Raw genomic sequence first — 14,513 nt, 5'->3', positions numbered from 1 at the left:
CATAATTCATATACTATATGACATATAGGATCAGAGTGAGAGTTAAAAAAAAATCCACAGTATAAAAATTAAAACAATGGTGGGGCAAGCGCATTCAATTTAATTAGATATAAATAATTTATAAGAATAATTTTATAAATTTTATAGTAATAATATCACCTAGGTAAATTGAAAATAAAAATATAAGAAATAATATTAATTGGATGTTAAAAATTGTAACACCTAACTATGTTAGACATTTGATATAAATCAAAATAATAAATGGGATGATTATCGGTCCGATGACATCGGATGTGGTATCTTATACCGAAATTTAAACAAATAACAAATAATTGGTCAGTACATCTTGATCGTGTATACTATTTAATATTGGTTCGATTAGAAATACTGTAAAAAAGCTGAAAGCCTTATCATTATTTAGTAGTTTTTTCCCGTAATTTGGTTTAGCGATGTATCGATGTATAATATTATTATTGATTATTATTCAACATTTTAATATTTAATGTTGGTGGTTTCTCTATATAGCTTGAAACTAAGGAACATTTGAATCCGTATGCCATTTACCTGCTTATTCAATTTAGGTATGGGCTTGAAATTGATTTCATGATTATTTTACCATTGCATTAGCCATTGGGTACCTTATTTTTTTTCATTTTTTAACCGACCACGTCACGGGAATTACTCTCGCAATACTTCTGCGACATCGCCAGACATCCTTTACTAACCGGGGAAAGGATTTTTAACTATTAATAATTTTTAATATTTATTACTGTTTTTAGACTTAAGTCTAAGCTGGTTTTGCTACTACAACACTGCAATAGCAAACATGCAAAAACAGTTGGTATATAGGAAGTATAAATAAATTATAGTTACAATTCGTATTGATATAAATATTTTATTTTAGTATTAAAATTATTAATAAATGAACTATGAATTATATAAATCTTTGATTATTTACATGATAGTTGATAGTTTATATATAAGATGTATGGTATTCAAATGTTTAGAAAAAAGGATAATATGGTATAAAAAAAATATCTATAACCTATGTGTTAAGTAAACTCTACAAGTAGGTACGTTTGATAAAACTGAAACTTAGTTCTAGTTTATTCGTAATTGATTCTACAAGGTTAAAAAATGTAATTTAGAATAAAATATTATCATATAATTATTTCGAGTGTGGCTCTAGTTATAATTATGCATTATATTAGCACGTGTTACAAGTTGAATAAATTAACAAACAGGAATTAAATATTTGTTAACAGTTGGTAGCATCTTATCCGTTCATTTCCAAGACGTTACGGGACGCTGGTCGCACGTGTATCCCGAGCACGAGTCACTGTTGCACAGCTCAACTACAAAAAAACGGCACCGGTTACGACGACCTCAACGATTTACTGGCGGATCCAACGGATTTGGAATTCACTATAGGTTTTTAAAAAACATTTATACGATACCTAATACAGTACCTAACGCACCAAAACCCAGAAGTTATCTTCTAGTAATATTTTAGAATGCCTATTTTTTTACTCCGAAGTTGTTTTGCTATTCTAATGATTTTTTTAATATTGGCAAGATCTACATCCATACTTTAATTTAGTCTTAGTGTATCTCAGTTCACTGGAAAATCGGCGTCGTGCACAAAACTAATCTCGAAACTTTCCTGATATCTCTAAGAAAGTAAGAACAATTTGAATTTTTCACAAAATCGGCCAAGTAGTTTTTGAGTATATAAGCTACAAACGTACATTCAACTCTCATATCTATTTTAAGCTATACATTTTTTAAATTAAAAATACATCCGTAGCAGCTATATGGTCATTGGATTTTTCAGAAGGTTTCTTTATGTGAGACCAAAAACACGACGATTTGATTCATGCTTGTACCTAGCTTATTTGTCCATGCAATCATTAATATATATTTAAAAAAAGACTAATTTCTTCTACCTCCATCATAACTTGTTAGATGTAACCAATGGCAACCATGAATGAACAAATACATTTTTGATATCCATCGTAAATCTAAAGATTCTTGTGTGAATGTGTCTCAATTTGGCGTTACTGCAAAACTAGAATAATGCTAGCAGGAAGTATTTACCCGGACATGTGTGAAAAAGTTAAAATAATGAAAATTGGCAAACCTAATCATCAAGGTTATCAATTCATCATCAATTATTCATACATCAATTCGTATTTTTAAATCGTGGTTTTATTTTCATATTATCCATTGAAGAATGGAAAGAGAATATTTAAATTGAAAATAATGTTATTTAATTATTTTAGAAATCTGACTTATATTTGTCACTTGCATTTTTGTTACTATAATAATGAGAATTTGAGCTACACTGAGTCCTGGCTTATTCTTATTCTTAAATACTTAACACATGATGCGTGTATAATACTTAATAAGTATTTTTATGTTTCCCGTTTTTGAACCCCTCAAATGAGTAACAACTTCCTGTGCATACTATTATGAACTATTACGTTTGATTTCATGCACATATAGATTTGTTGAAGATCGAGGATCCCGGTTCATTCGAAAAGGAGACTTGGCTACTGGACGAAAATGAGAAACGAAATACAATTCCCGAACTCAAAGAAGCCGGTAACGAGTTTTACCACCAAGGTAAATACAAAGAAGCTGAAGAAAAATACATGTTGGCTCTCGGATTCTTGGAACAAATCATGATGAAGTAATTATACCTGATTAGTTATAATAAAGTAATTATTGTTATCAAAACTATTTCGCCTTTGTGTTTTTTTTTAATTTTTATAATTTATATAGTATGTACATCGTTACCTTTGTTTTATTGCTTCGTTTGGCCTTTTTTGGTGAAAACATCCATATATTTTAAAGAATTCTAACTAAATAATAAATATTTAGCTTGTAACTCATATTAAACGATGTAACTAAATACTAATAGACATTATTATTCTCTCGAAGACTCAAACCACGTGAAAAGGAATGGGATGAATTGAACAAAATAAAAACTCCACTGTTACTGAATTTGGCTCAATGCAAGCTTATTTCCAAGGATTATTACCAGGTCATAGAACACTGTACATCAATTTTGGACGACGATCCTGGTACATACGTTTTGATGTCTAATATAATTAAGCGTATCAATTCCTAAACATAGTATTATTTTAACTGTTGTTTATTCTCTTTCAGACAACGTCAAAGCATTATTCAGGCGTGGAAAAGCAAATATATCAGTGTGGAAAATGGACGAAGCCAGAGAAGATTTAAAACATCTTTCAACTCTGGATCCTAGTATGCAGGTTTCAGTCAACCGATTGCTCTGTCAAATTAACGAAGCATTGAAGATAAAAGACGATGAAGATAGACAAAAATTAAGGGGAAAACTATTCTGAAAGCTGATTTTTTTTTAATATTAATTTATGATATTAATGTTAGAAATGTATTATATTCATTCGGACTGCATTTAATTGGACAAATGACACATGGATTTATTATTCGTGTTTTAGGTAATCGTAAAAGCATAATATAATGAATTTATAAATTCTACATTTTTCCGTCAGTCAATATTATAGGTATATAGTTTTATATGAGGTTGTCTATATTATTATACAATGACCTTTTATCTTTGTTTAAAATATCAGTTACTTCAATGTTTTATTTTTTTTTTTATAATTTACAAATATTAAATATTGAAAAATCTATACATTGTTTAGAACAACGTCAGTTTAACATTAATTGTTATCTCATTGGTGGTTGTTTCGAAACTTCTTTTTAAATTTTCGTTATTTTTAGCCAAACTTTAAAAATGTAGTGCTTACGCATAACCAATTACAACATATATGATGAAAATGTTAATCTAGTGGTGCCGTGATAAGGTTTTTATACTTAATTTTTACAATATAATTATAACCAGATTAAGTTAATTATAGTTGGTACTAATAACTTCTTTAATATTTCACCTGTCACGGAAAACACTTGTGTAACGAGACTGCATTTACACTTTCTTACTAAAAAGTTTAATGTGTCAAAATACTTACCTAGAAATTAGGCTTCAAAATGAGAAATGTGAAGACAGTTTTGCTGTAGTTTCCGTGGCCCATGTCTTAAAATCTAAGTATGTGAAGGCAGATAAAATATCTTGGAAGAAGTCTTCTTTGCATAATCTTATACCTGTATTATATCCATGTAGGAAATAATAGAATCTTTAAATTAAGTTATCAATAGGTAAATATATATTTTCTTATAGATTTTATTTTCTTATATTATATATTATATTTAGAATTTTATCATATAATATTTATTTTCAAAGAAATCGCTAAATTTATGTTTTAAATTTAAAATGACCGTAGAAGCCGGCAACGTAGACTCGAGTGGGCCCAAAATACGATCTTGCAGACTGAAGAGTAGTGTATGTTAGGTACATTTTTATTTCCATTTCGTCTGATATATTTCACGGAAAGCTCTTAAACGCTGATGTTATAGATGTTAACTCTAACCGTGAAACACTACTTAAATTTGTCAATTCCGATTGTTAACAACAAATAGTTTAATTATTTCTACACAATTTATATTTATAATTTTTACAATAACGGAAAAGTGATAATAAAACCATTATTATGAATTATGATATTTATAAGTACCTACCCATCTATATACTTATCATTAATTTATGTTTAGAGTGGTGAATATTACCAAACCCCATCTTAATATGTTATTTTCATAAATTGTTACAAAAGTGTATTTCTATCTAATAGAAAATCTGTTTTCATGTAAACATTATACAGTTAATATTATTTTAAATATTTTGTACGATTTTCTTGTTTAATCTTATACGTATTCTAAAATATTGTTTAATTACTTGAATTTGTAATGGTATATATAAATAAATATATAGAAGTTTATTTTGTTATAAGAACATTTGTTTTTCATTTGTCTACTTTCGTCCTCAGCAGGGTTTCCAGGGCAGCGTAAGTCCTTTTTGCTATTCGAATCGTAAAACAACTATCTACCTGCTAACCTAACCCTGGTGAGCCGATCATCGTGTTCTGGGCCAGGGTACTTGGATTAAAAATTATTTGATAGCAGTACACTGCGTGTCTGTGTTGTTTGGTGTCATATTACGATTTTGGCTACATTAAGTAATGTAGGTACATGAGTTAATTTATATTTTATTTGTATGAAATTTCTTTTAATAATTTGTATTTAATTAATAATATTGTTATGTACAAAATACATGCTACATGCATGGCGTTTTGATTGCACTTATAAAACAAGCTGATAATTAAAGATTCCGAGAGGAGCAATGTATATATTAATTTAATAATTAGGTACTTCCGCTATATGTGTTTTGGTACATGCAGTCGTCAAAAGAAAAAAATTCACTGTCGTTTTCAAAAATTAGAATTCTTTTTGGTGACGAGGACCTTTTTTACCATACCATTTTATCAGTTGGCATGTAAGAAAACCACACGCTCTACGCTTTACCGTTATGTGTGACAATGGTTCTATTGAGGTATGGAGATTTCCGATTACTACGTGCAACAGCCCTTATTTATTGGTAGGTTAAATTGTATTTAATTGCTATAATGATGTGTGTGCATGTCATTATACCGGGTAACGATGCTAGTGGGTTGCGGGTAAAATTGTTGCAGGATGTTGGGTTTTGCGTTAAAACCGAGTAAAATTGTGTGTAGGTTTTGGGTAAATTTGATGTAGGTTGATGGATTTTGCATTCAAAACCAGATAAAGACATAAGTATATAACGGGTAAAATTGTGTGAGTTTTTCTTACAAAAACCGGGTAAAGATGCTAGTGGGTAGCGAGTTAAATTTATGTGAGTGATGGGTTTTGCGTTTAAAACCGGATTAAATTAATATCAGATTCTGGTATAATGCTAGGAAAAATCTGTAAAGATGATGGGTTTTGCTTTCAAAATCGGGTAAAGATGTTAATGAGTTTCGGGTAGAATGTATGTGGGAGATGGGTTTGGCTTTTAAAACAGGGTAAAGGTGTTACCAGGTGCAAAGGAAAATTTATTGTAAGAGAATGATAGGTTTTGTTGTGTATAGTATTACAGGAAATTGAAATGATTCAAAACAGCAACTATTCACAGAAGAATTAAAGATAAATAAAGAATAATATATGGAAAAATAATTAGTAAAATGTATAAATTACATCTAATATAGAGATGCAATAACCGTCTAGCTCAATAATATACAGAGTATGAAAATATGACCTAACAAAAAATAAAATGTAATACTAGTAGGACATAAGATAATAATAATTACGAAAACTATCAGGATAGTAAATAATTTATAATTTAAATTGTATACATAGTGTATGTTATGTATTATTTTCTTAAAAGGGAAATTTAAAAAAAAGAAATGGAAAAAGAATAAAATGAATATTTAAAAAAATGTATTGAGTTTTAAATTTTAAAAACATTTAAATAAAATTATTTTTTGACGTACTTAATGAAACATTTATACCATCAAAATTATTCTTAAAAATACATTTACAAATTACTTTTTGGTTAATTTTGAAATTTTATTTTCAATGTTAAAAAAGTGGAAAACGCTCTGCTGTATAGCTGTAATGCATTAATTTTGAATTCAATGATACAAAAATCATTATATACGAATATAATAACATACCTACCCTACAAGTTAGGTGAGTAACTTTAGCTAAGTACCCACGGGCCAAGAATAATATTTTTAAATTACACCAAAATAACTAGAATTGTTATTCTATTGATTACAGAATACATCAATAATTATGTGGGACCCTGTTTTAAATTTTCAATTCTAAGCTATAAAAATAGAACATTTCATTCATGTTTAACTACAAGAAAAATTTTCAATTTGATATATGTTGTGAAAATTGAACTTTAAATACTTATAAAACAAAATTAGATTTCGAAACAATGTTTGAAGCGCTTTCTGTTAATTTTTAAGATTTTTGACCCAACAAATACAATTTTATTGACATTTTCATGTAAAAAATCTAAAAAAATAGAAAACCCAAAAGTGAACACCTTAAAACAAGTTAAAATATTTTTTAAATTATTATCAAGTGTAATAAATGATGAAATAAACAATTTGGTGTAAATTGAAAGTATCTTAAGTTATTCATTTTTGAATTACAAAAAAATAAAAAAATTGTTGGGTGAAAATCGAATAAATATCAAATGTTTTAAAAAATTGAACTTCAAACTCTTATGAAAATTTAATATTTGATTTTCCAGTACATATGATAAAAACATGATGTATTTTTTGATAAAGGTAGACAAACTTATGAGGAATCTTGTATTAAATTGTTAAATATTAATTAAATGTTTATTGACCAAGCGAACATTTTGGTTATCAACATTAGTTTAAAAAAAAGTAATAATCGAAAATTTCATATGCTTATTAACTGCTCAATAGGAGTCAAAATATTTTGAAAATGCATAGTGTATATAAAAGCTAGTATGTACATTCGGTTAATCTACGGTCATTTGTTCATTAAATGGTTAGAGAAATCTAAAACCAAATTCGATTTTGTCGAAAAAAATGTTGAATTCCCTTTTGTAAATTACTTAGCATTTTAAATTTTAACCTACCGAATGGACTAGCTAGATGCATTCCTCCCCCCCCCCTCAAGAAAAAATACAGAAGTTAAAAATTGAAACTTTGATTATTTGTCTTATCAATACACCGACACAAATAATAAAATTAAAAAAAAAAACCCCGTTTGTTAAACCAATACATTTATTGCTCCGCTCAGAATCTAAGTATAATATGTAATATATTGTTGAACTGTACTTTCAGCGAAAACATATATAAATTATATTATGAAAAAATATTCATAACAAAAATTATTTAATTTGTCAAGTCATTAGGTATATGTGACACCTTGTTTATTATATATGTAAATAATCTGAAATGATAGGTTTCAATGTATTGTATTGTGTTGTGAGTAATACGATTTGAGCTGTTGTAATTATTAATTTAAAGTTTAATCGAGGGTTTTTTTATGGTGTCTTAAAATAAAATAAAACTCACTTGCGATACAATAGCTATGTTATAATCTTATTTTTTAAATAAGTAAGTGATTTGGTGGGAGGCAGTACAACTTAAAAAAAAGCGATTAAGTGGATGTCGCTCTGTTGTGCATTAGGTGTCAGGAGGTCGCTGTAATGGATGTATTAAATTTGAATTCAATGATATCAAATCATTGTATACGAAAAACGATTCTGAGCGGTGACGGTATATCAGCTTAGAATATTTTATATTGTTATCACTTATAATTAATATAATAATATGGTAGCCGAAATTTGAATTAATATTATTCTTAAATCATCAGTGATGCTGGAAAAATATTAAATATACCTGCGTAAAATTTGCTTTTTTATGGAACTTTATTAAATGATGAACGTTATTCTTAATTCTTTGTGTTAATATGCAATTTTGTAAAAATTTAAATGTTTGTAAAAAATAACTGTATTCATATATTTTTTAGATTTTTTAGTTTCTTAAAAACTGTTTAAGTGGAACCTTGTTTTACATTTTCAATCCTTAGCTATAAAAATTACGAAATTTGAACAGTAAATTATTTTTCAAAAAAAATCGTGCCAATGTATTTTTAATATTTTTTAACTACTATTGTAACAAGTTATCAAGAGTCTTGTATTAAATTTTCATACTTTTTGACCCAACCAATAAAATTATATTGACAATTATAGAAAAAAAAAATTTAAAAAAATGAAAATTGATAGTTTACGTCAACAGCTTAAAACGAGTCGAAATATTTTGAAAATTTCATTAACTATATGAATTGATAAAATAAACATTTGGTGTAAATTTCAAGTGTTCACACACTTCAACAGAGGATTTGTTATAATTAAATCCTGATTTTTTTTCAGTAAAAACAACAACTATGACATTGGCAACACTGAGGATAACAACAACTTAACACTAAAAACCAATTTGAAATATGCAAAGAGCCGTTTGTTAAGATTGAAACGGGAGCGCGTATAAGCCTGGAATGTAAAAATCTGAATGGTACAATTCTAGACACTACAAATCTGAAATATAAAATTTTGAAATCCGTAAAAATCTGGATAGTGACCTACTTGTGGTGGTGTTACATAGCAAGGTTAGGGATATTTTCGATTTTTTTATCCGAGTTTAGAGCAGCAAGCGAGTGGCACGTGGGTATCATTGTCTAGTTTTATACATTCCATACGTAGATGTTGGGTCCAGGTTCTTACGTTCTAGAATTTTACCATCCAGGTTTTTACCGTCCAGATTTGCACCCTTTCAGGGGAGATAACTCTAAACATTTTTTGTAACTTTATTTTCAACGAAGTTTTTATATCGGTTAGGCTTTTTTTCGTTTTATCTTAACAATCTCTGAATATAATATTTTAACTGTAATCTATAACCCAATATGTTATTGAGTATTGTTCTTTCCATTATTATTATTATCTCCGTATCCATAATCCCTATATACGATACTAAATACAATCCAGAGTACCTTGGCTTCGGTCTCGGTCCCTGGTTGGCGACCTTACTAAATTGTCATGTCGTCACATAACAATCCATAAATCCGGACGTTGGAAGTGCGAGATGTTTCCATAGTTTAATTAAAATTTCAATAGCTTTTATTAACATTCATATTTATATACTTTTAATTCAATTGCTCTCCATGTTTTGGTAATTCTGAACAATGCCCGGGCAAAGTGTATAATTTTCCACATTTTTCATTGAAATTGGGCATTGTACACATTGTTCTACAACGCCCGATTATACGCTTTGATCGTAACATATATCGGATATATGTACCTATCATATGTCTTATTAACTTATACTCCTTTAACCGAAAGAATATGATTATTTCTCTCATTTGAATGGATTTAAGAAGTGTGGTTTTGGGTTATTGCAGCGTGGTATGACCTGTTATGGATTGTGCACAACCACATACTATCGCAAACTCGCAAACGAAGTATACTTGCAATGGGCTAAAATATTGTAATAAATTTATAATGGTCAACGGAACAATACAAATATTATCAATATTGAAAAATACAGATATGTACCTATTTTGCCTATACAATGCGCCGGACAACGAATTTTGTACTTTTAAAACATTATTATTATATTATTATCTATCAGCGTGGATGACTATTACTCGAGGAGACGTATGAATAATTGTTTTGAATCAGTTAATTAATGTTACTATTGTAAGTAATTATTTGGTGTATGCATCTGAAAATTATAGACCGTTCTTCGGTGTTTTCATATTGCATCTATCATACAATTAAACTTTTCTTTGATTCTTATTATGTGTTCAACTGCGGGTGCCCAAGTTTTACTTCCATTTTTTATTTGTTCGTTAATTTAGCTCTAGTTGATGTTATATAATATATATACATATTTTAAACTATGGTAACCTGGTGCTCTCTAAATTATCATTCTATATTGTTTAATGAACTAATTATTTTGAATAGTTTTTTCGATTTAAGAATCTGGAGATTGAAAAATTATACAGCGTATGTTATACATAAATACATCCTTTTATCTATATACGCACCTCCCAAATTTTTTATTTATTTACTCTGGTTTGTATAAATTTTTTTTTTTGCTTCTTAAAATACATTAATGACGGACGCCCATATTTTCCTTCCAATTTTTTATCTTCAATTTAACAATGTATTTTTTTAAACTTTGACATGCTATCTCGAGCCGTACAGGGTTGATATTCGTTATATATTCGGGGTACATAATCAATTTGTGTATGGATATTTACAATATTAACACACCAAATACTTATTAATTGAAATAAGAAAAATAAACTTAATAGGACACAGGTTTATCGGCCATAGAATTATTTACTATAAAATAAACAGTATTCATATTTTGACGTATTATTATAATACGTCTTGTCTGAGCATATAAAAACAATTTTAAATTCATTATATATGTTTCCAATTATTAATGTTGAAGAATATAACATTTAAATGTGGTTGGCACAAAATCAAACTACAAAAGTTATATTATGAATGCTTCTTAATGAATAAACAATTAACTATACATTTTAATGAACCTCAGTGAAGAAAACCCATATGCCTATAGGCTATAACACCTTTATGAGGTTAATATGTAAATACGTAAGTTAAAGAATTTTTTTTATTGTTTCTTTAGACTCTGAACAGAGTGAAAAATGTATTGGTTTTACAATAATATTATGTTTTAAAACACATTTTTTTTGTGTCTGTCGTCTCGCCTTTTGCCATTTGGAGAAGTAAAAACTAAAAAGCGGGTAAGTGGGTAGCGCTCTGCTGTATTTAGGTGTTTAAAAAGTCACTATAATAGATATGTTAAATTTAAGTTCAATAACCATTGTATACGTAAAACGATTCTGAGCGAAGACAATCTGTCAGCAAATAATATTACTAAATAAATTGTATGATATTATTGTGATTTAAGTTATTTCTTATTTTTTTTACTATTATGCATTAGTACTAGAGTTAGTTTATTTTCAACACATTTTTCATAAAAAATTGCATTTTAAAATGTCATTAACCATTGTGTTTATAAAATTTAATAATATAGGTACACCAAAAATCCTATTTTTAATATAATATTGAAAAATTGGCTGGATTAATCTCATTCATTATAAGGGGCAGCCCCCAAAAGTTGAGTCAGTATACGGCTATATTGTAGACGACTGTGATAGTAGTATAATAGTATGGACCATAAAAGTACCAAGATGCGTCCTTATAAAGTAAACAGTAAATTGGCGAAAATTATTGGAAGAAACAACATCATTTTTCTGGTTGTTTAAAATTGAAGTACTCAATTATGTGCCACAATTCAATATGTCAATATTATTATGGATAACACTTTGAAAGCATAAGAGAAACCTTTTTTTAAAATATAATTACATACACACAGATTTTGAGTGTTGATTTTGTTCATGTAGTACATTTAGAAAAAGACAACTAGAACCTTTTATTCTTATAAAAAAGAAATCAAAACAATATTCTACATATGTAACAAGATAAAATAAAATAATTAAAATACTTAATGGGTTGCATAAAGAACTTATAGTAAACTTGTTACCGACCCAGTCTAATTTATTCATTCTAATAAGTTAATGGTTGTGTTAAACTATGTTAATATATTGCATAAAAAATATTAAATTATTGATAACCATGATTACCAAACATAATACAATTACCAATAACATTGATAACATCTATGATATTTCATCGACATCTATAAGACCTAACAGAACCAAAATATGATCTGTAGTTTACAGAACCATTAACACTATCGGGCGTTCAAGCAAAATAATCCAGTTTTATTTACAGAACCGTTAAGGTGGCTACACACGTAACTGCAAGCTTGTCAATCATGCAGATACAATTTTTTTGTACAAGTATGCATAATAATTTTCCTTTGTCACCACACGGCACAAGCATGCTTGAAAAGCAAGATCAGTTGTAAACATGTCGAGTTCGGACGATGACGCTCTCGCTCTAGCTGCTTTTGCTATAATTTTAAAAAAGAAAAAATTTTAGAAAAAACGTGCTATGTGGTGTAAAGATTGGTTGATGAAAAGGAAAACTTTTTCTCATATCAATTTATTAAATGAATTAAAAATATATCCACGAGATTGGCACAATTACCTTCGAATGGATGAAGAAACTTATTTAAACCTTTTGTCCCTAGTAACACCTTTAATTAAAAAACAAAATACCATAATGAGAGAAAGCATAACACCACATGAAAGATTAACGGCTACATTGAGATTTCTCGCAACCGGAAGAAGTTATGAAGACCTAAAATATTCTACTCTAATTTCACCACAGGCTCTAAGTTACATAGTTCCTGAAACATGCAATGCTATTTACAAGGTGCTAAAATCACAATATTTGAAGGTATGTATAATAAAATTATATTATATTTATTTAAAAACAAATTATGTCTTATATTATTATAATTTATTAAATACATGAATTTAATAATAATAATCAAATGCACCGAACATTAAAAATCGCTGTAATTTGAAATATAAGTTGATACAGATTGATTAGAATTCTCATCAGAAGAGCCATGTTCATGTTCATTAATATGAGTACCAAAGTTATTACGAATATCTGTTATTTGATTATTATACCCGTTGTTTGATTGCTGATATTGAATGATTGAAGGCGGTGGTAATTGCATAGATGTTATGGAATGTAACATGGTTAACTGCCCTGTTTCCGCCATAAATAGAGCTTCATTTATTATTTTTTCAGCAAACAATTTTTGATTGTTATCTTTTATGTCCTTCATTTTTAGAGCCACATGTTTTCCCATGACATCATATCTATCATCCTTTATTTTTGGTTTTTTGAAATGATGTTCAATTGTGTCTTTTAATGAATCGCATTTGTCATTACTTCGTTTAGAGGGTCTTGGTGATTTTTTAGACGAGGTTGATTGAATTGGATTATCTTCAGATGGAAAACATTCGATTTCTTTTGTATAATTATTATCAGCTTCCTTGGTATCAGATTCCTCTAGATTATCTACTACATTTTCTTCCTAAAATTAATAATAAAATGTCAATAATGTAATTTCATAGTATAAATAAAATATCTGAACAATTATTTATTAATACGTATTTTAGATTAGCAATGAAATAAAAGAGTTGGTTTTACAGTGATTTATTTTTTCAACATGAAATTGTTCATATTTTTTCAGTTCCCACAAACAGAAAATGATTGGAATATTATAGCGAGCGAATTCGAAAAGAGGTGGAATTTTCCTCACTGTCTTGGATGTATTGATGGAAAACACATTGAGATAGTTCCACCTTCTGGTAGTGGTTCATATTTTTATAATTATAAACAAAGACATAGTATGGTCCTACTCGCCATTGCAGATGCAAAATATAGATTCATTTTATTTGATTTCGGTACTAATGGCCGAGTATCCGATGGGGGTATTCTTCAGAATACAGTTTTCTATAGAAAACTAAAAGATAATTTATTAAATATTCCAAAAGAAACAAAAGTCACAAATAGTTTTCGAAAACTACCATATGTTTTTATTGGAGACGATGCTTTTCCTCTAAGATCTGATATACTTAAACCATTTAGACAGAATGATTTGAATTGTAATGAAAAAAAAATTTATAACTATCGATTATCAAGGGCACGGCGAATTATTGAAAATGTATTTGGAATTTTAACATCACGCTTTAGAATATTTCACACCGCAATAAATTTAAAATTAGAACATATTGATTCAGTAGTTAAAGCAAGTTGTGCTTTACATAATTATTTAATGTCAACCGTCAGTCAAATGTACGCTCCATCAGAATGTATGGATTCTGAAGACATAGATAATGGTACATTCCGCACAGGATTGTCGTCGAGTAATTCGAACATGTTGCCTTTACAATGTTCAGCAAATATTGGAAACATACCGACAAACGCAAAACAAGTAAGGTGTGAATTTATGAACTACTTTAACACTGATGGACAAGTACCTTGG

The 14,513-nt window shown here is 28.4% G+C and overlaps 1 protein-coding gene across 1 annotated transcript; it reads left to right on the top strand.

The window, feature by feature from the left end:
* Positions 1-2,076: 2,076 nt before the first annotated feature.
* LOC111029369 (AH receptor-interacting protein-like) lies at positions 2,077-3,374 on the top strand. Its single transcript, XM_022308339.1, has 4 exons — positions 2,077-2,152; positions 2,506-2,692; positions 2,944-3,086; positions 3,172-3,374. The coding sequence occupies exons 1-4, from the start codon at positions 2,077-2,079 to the stop codon at positions 3,372-3,374; spliced, it is 609 nt and encodes a 202-aa protein (XP_022164031.1).
* The last annotated feature ends 11,139 nt before the right edge of the window (positions 3,375-14,513 follow it).

Source organism: Myzus persicae, unplaced genomic scaffold (assembly GCF_001856785.1).
Source record: "Myzus persicae strain clone G006 unplaced genomic scaffold, MPER_G0061.0, whole genome shotgun sequence".
Taxonomy (NCBI): domain Eukaryota; kingdom Metazoa; phylum Arthropoda; class Insecta; order Hemiptera; family Aphididae; genus Myzus; species Myzus persicae.
Note: the sequence above shows the minus strand (reverse complement) of the source record. Positions and strands in the feature narration are given on the sequence as shown.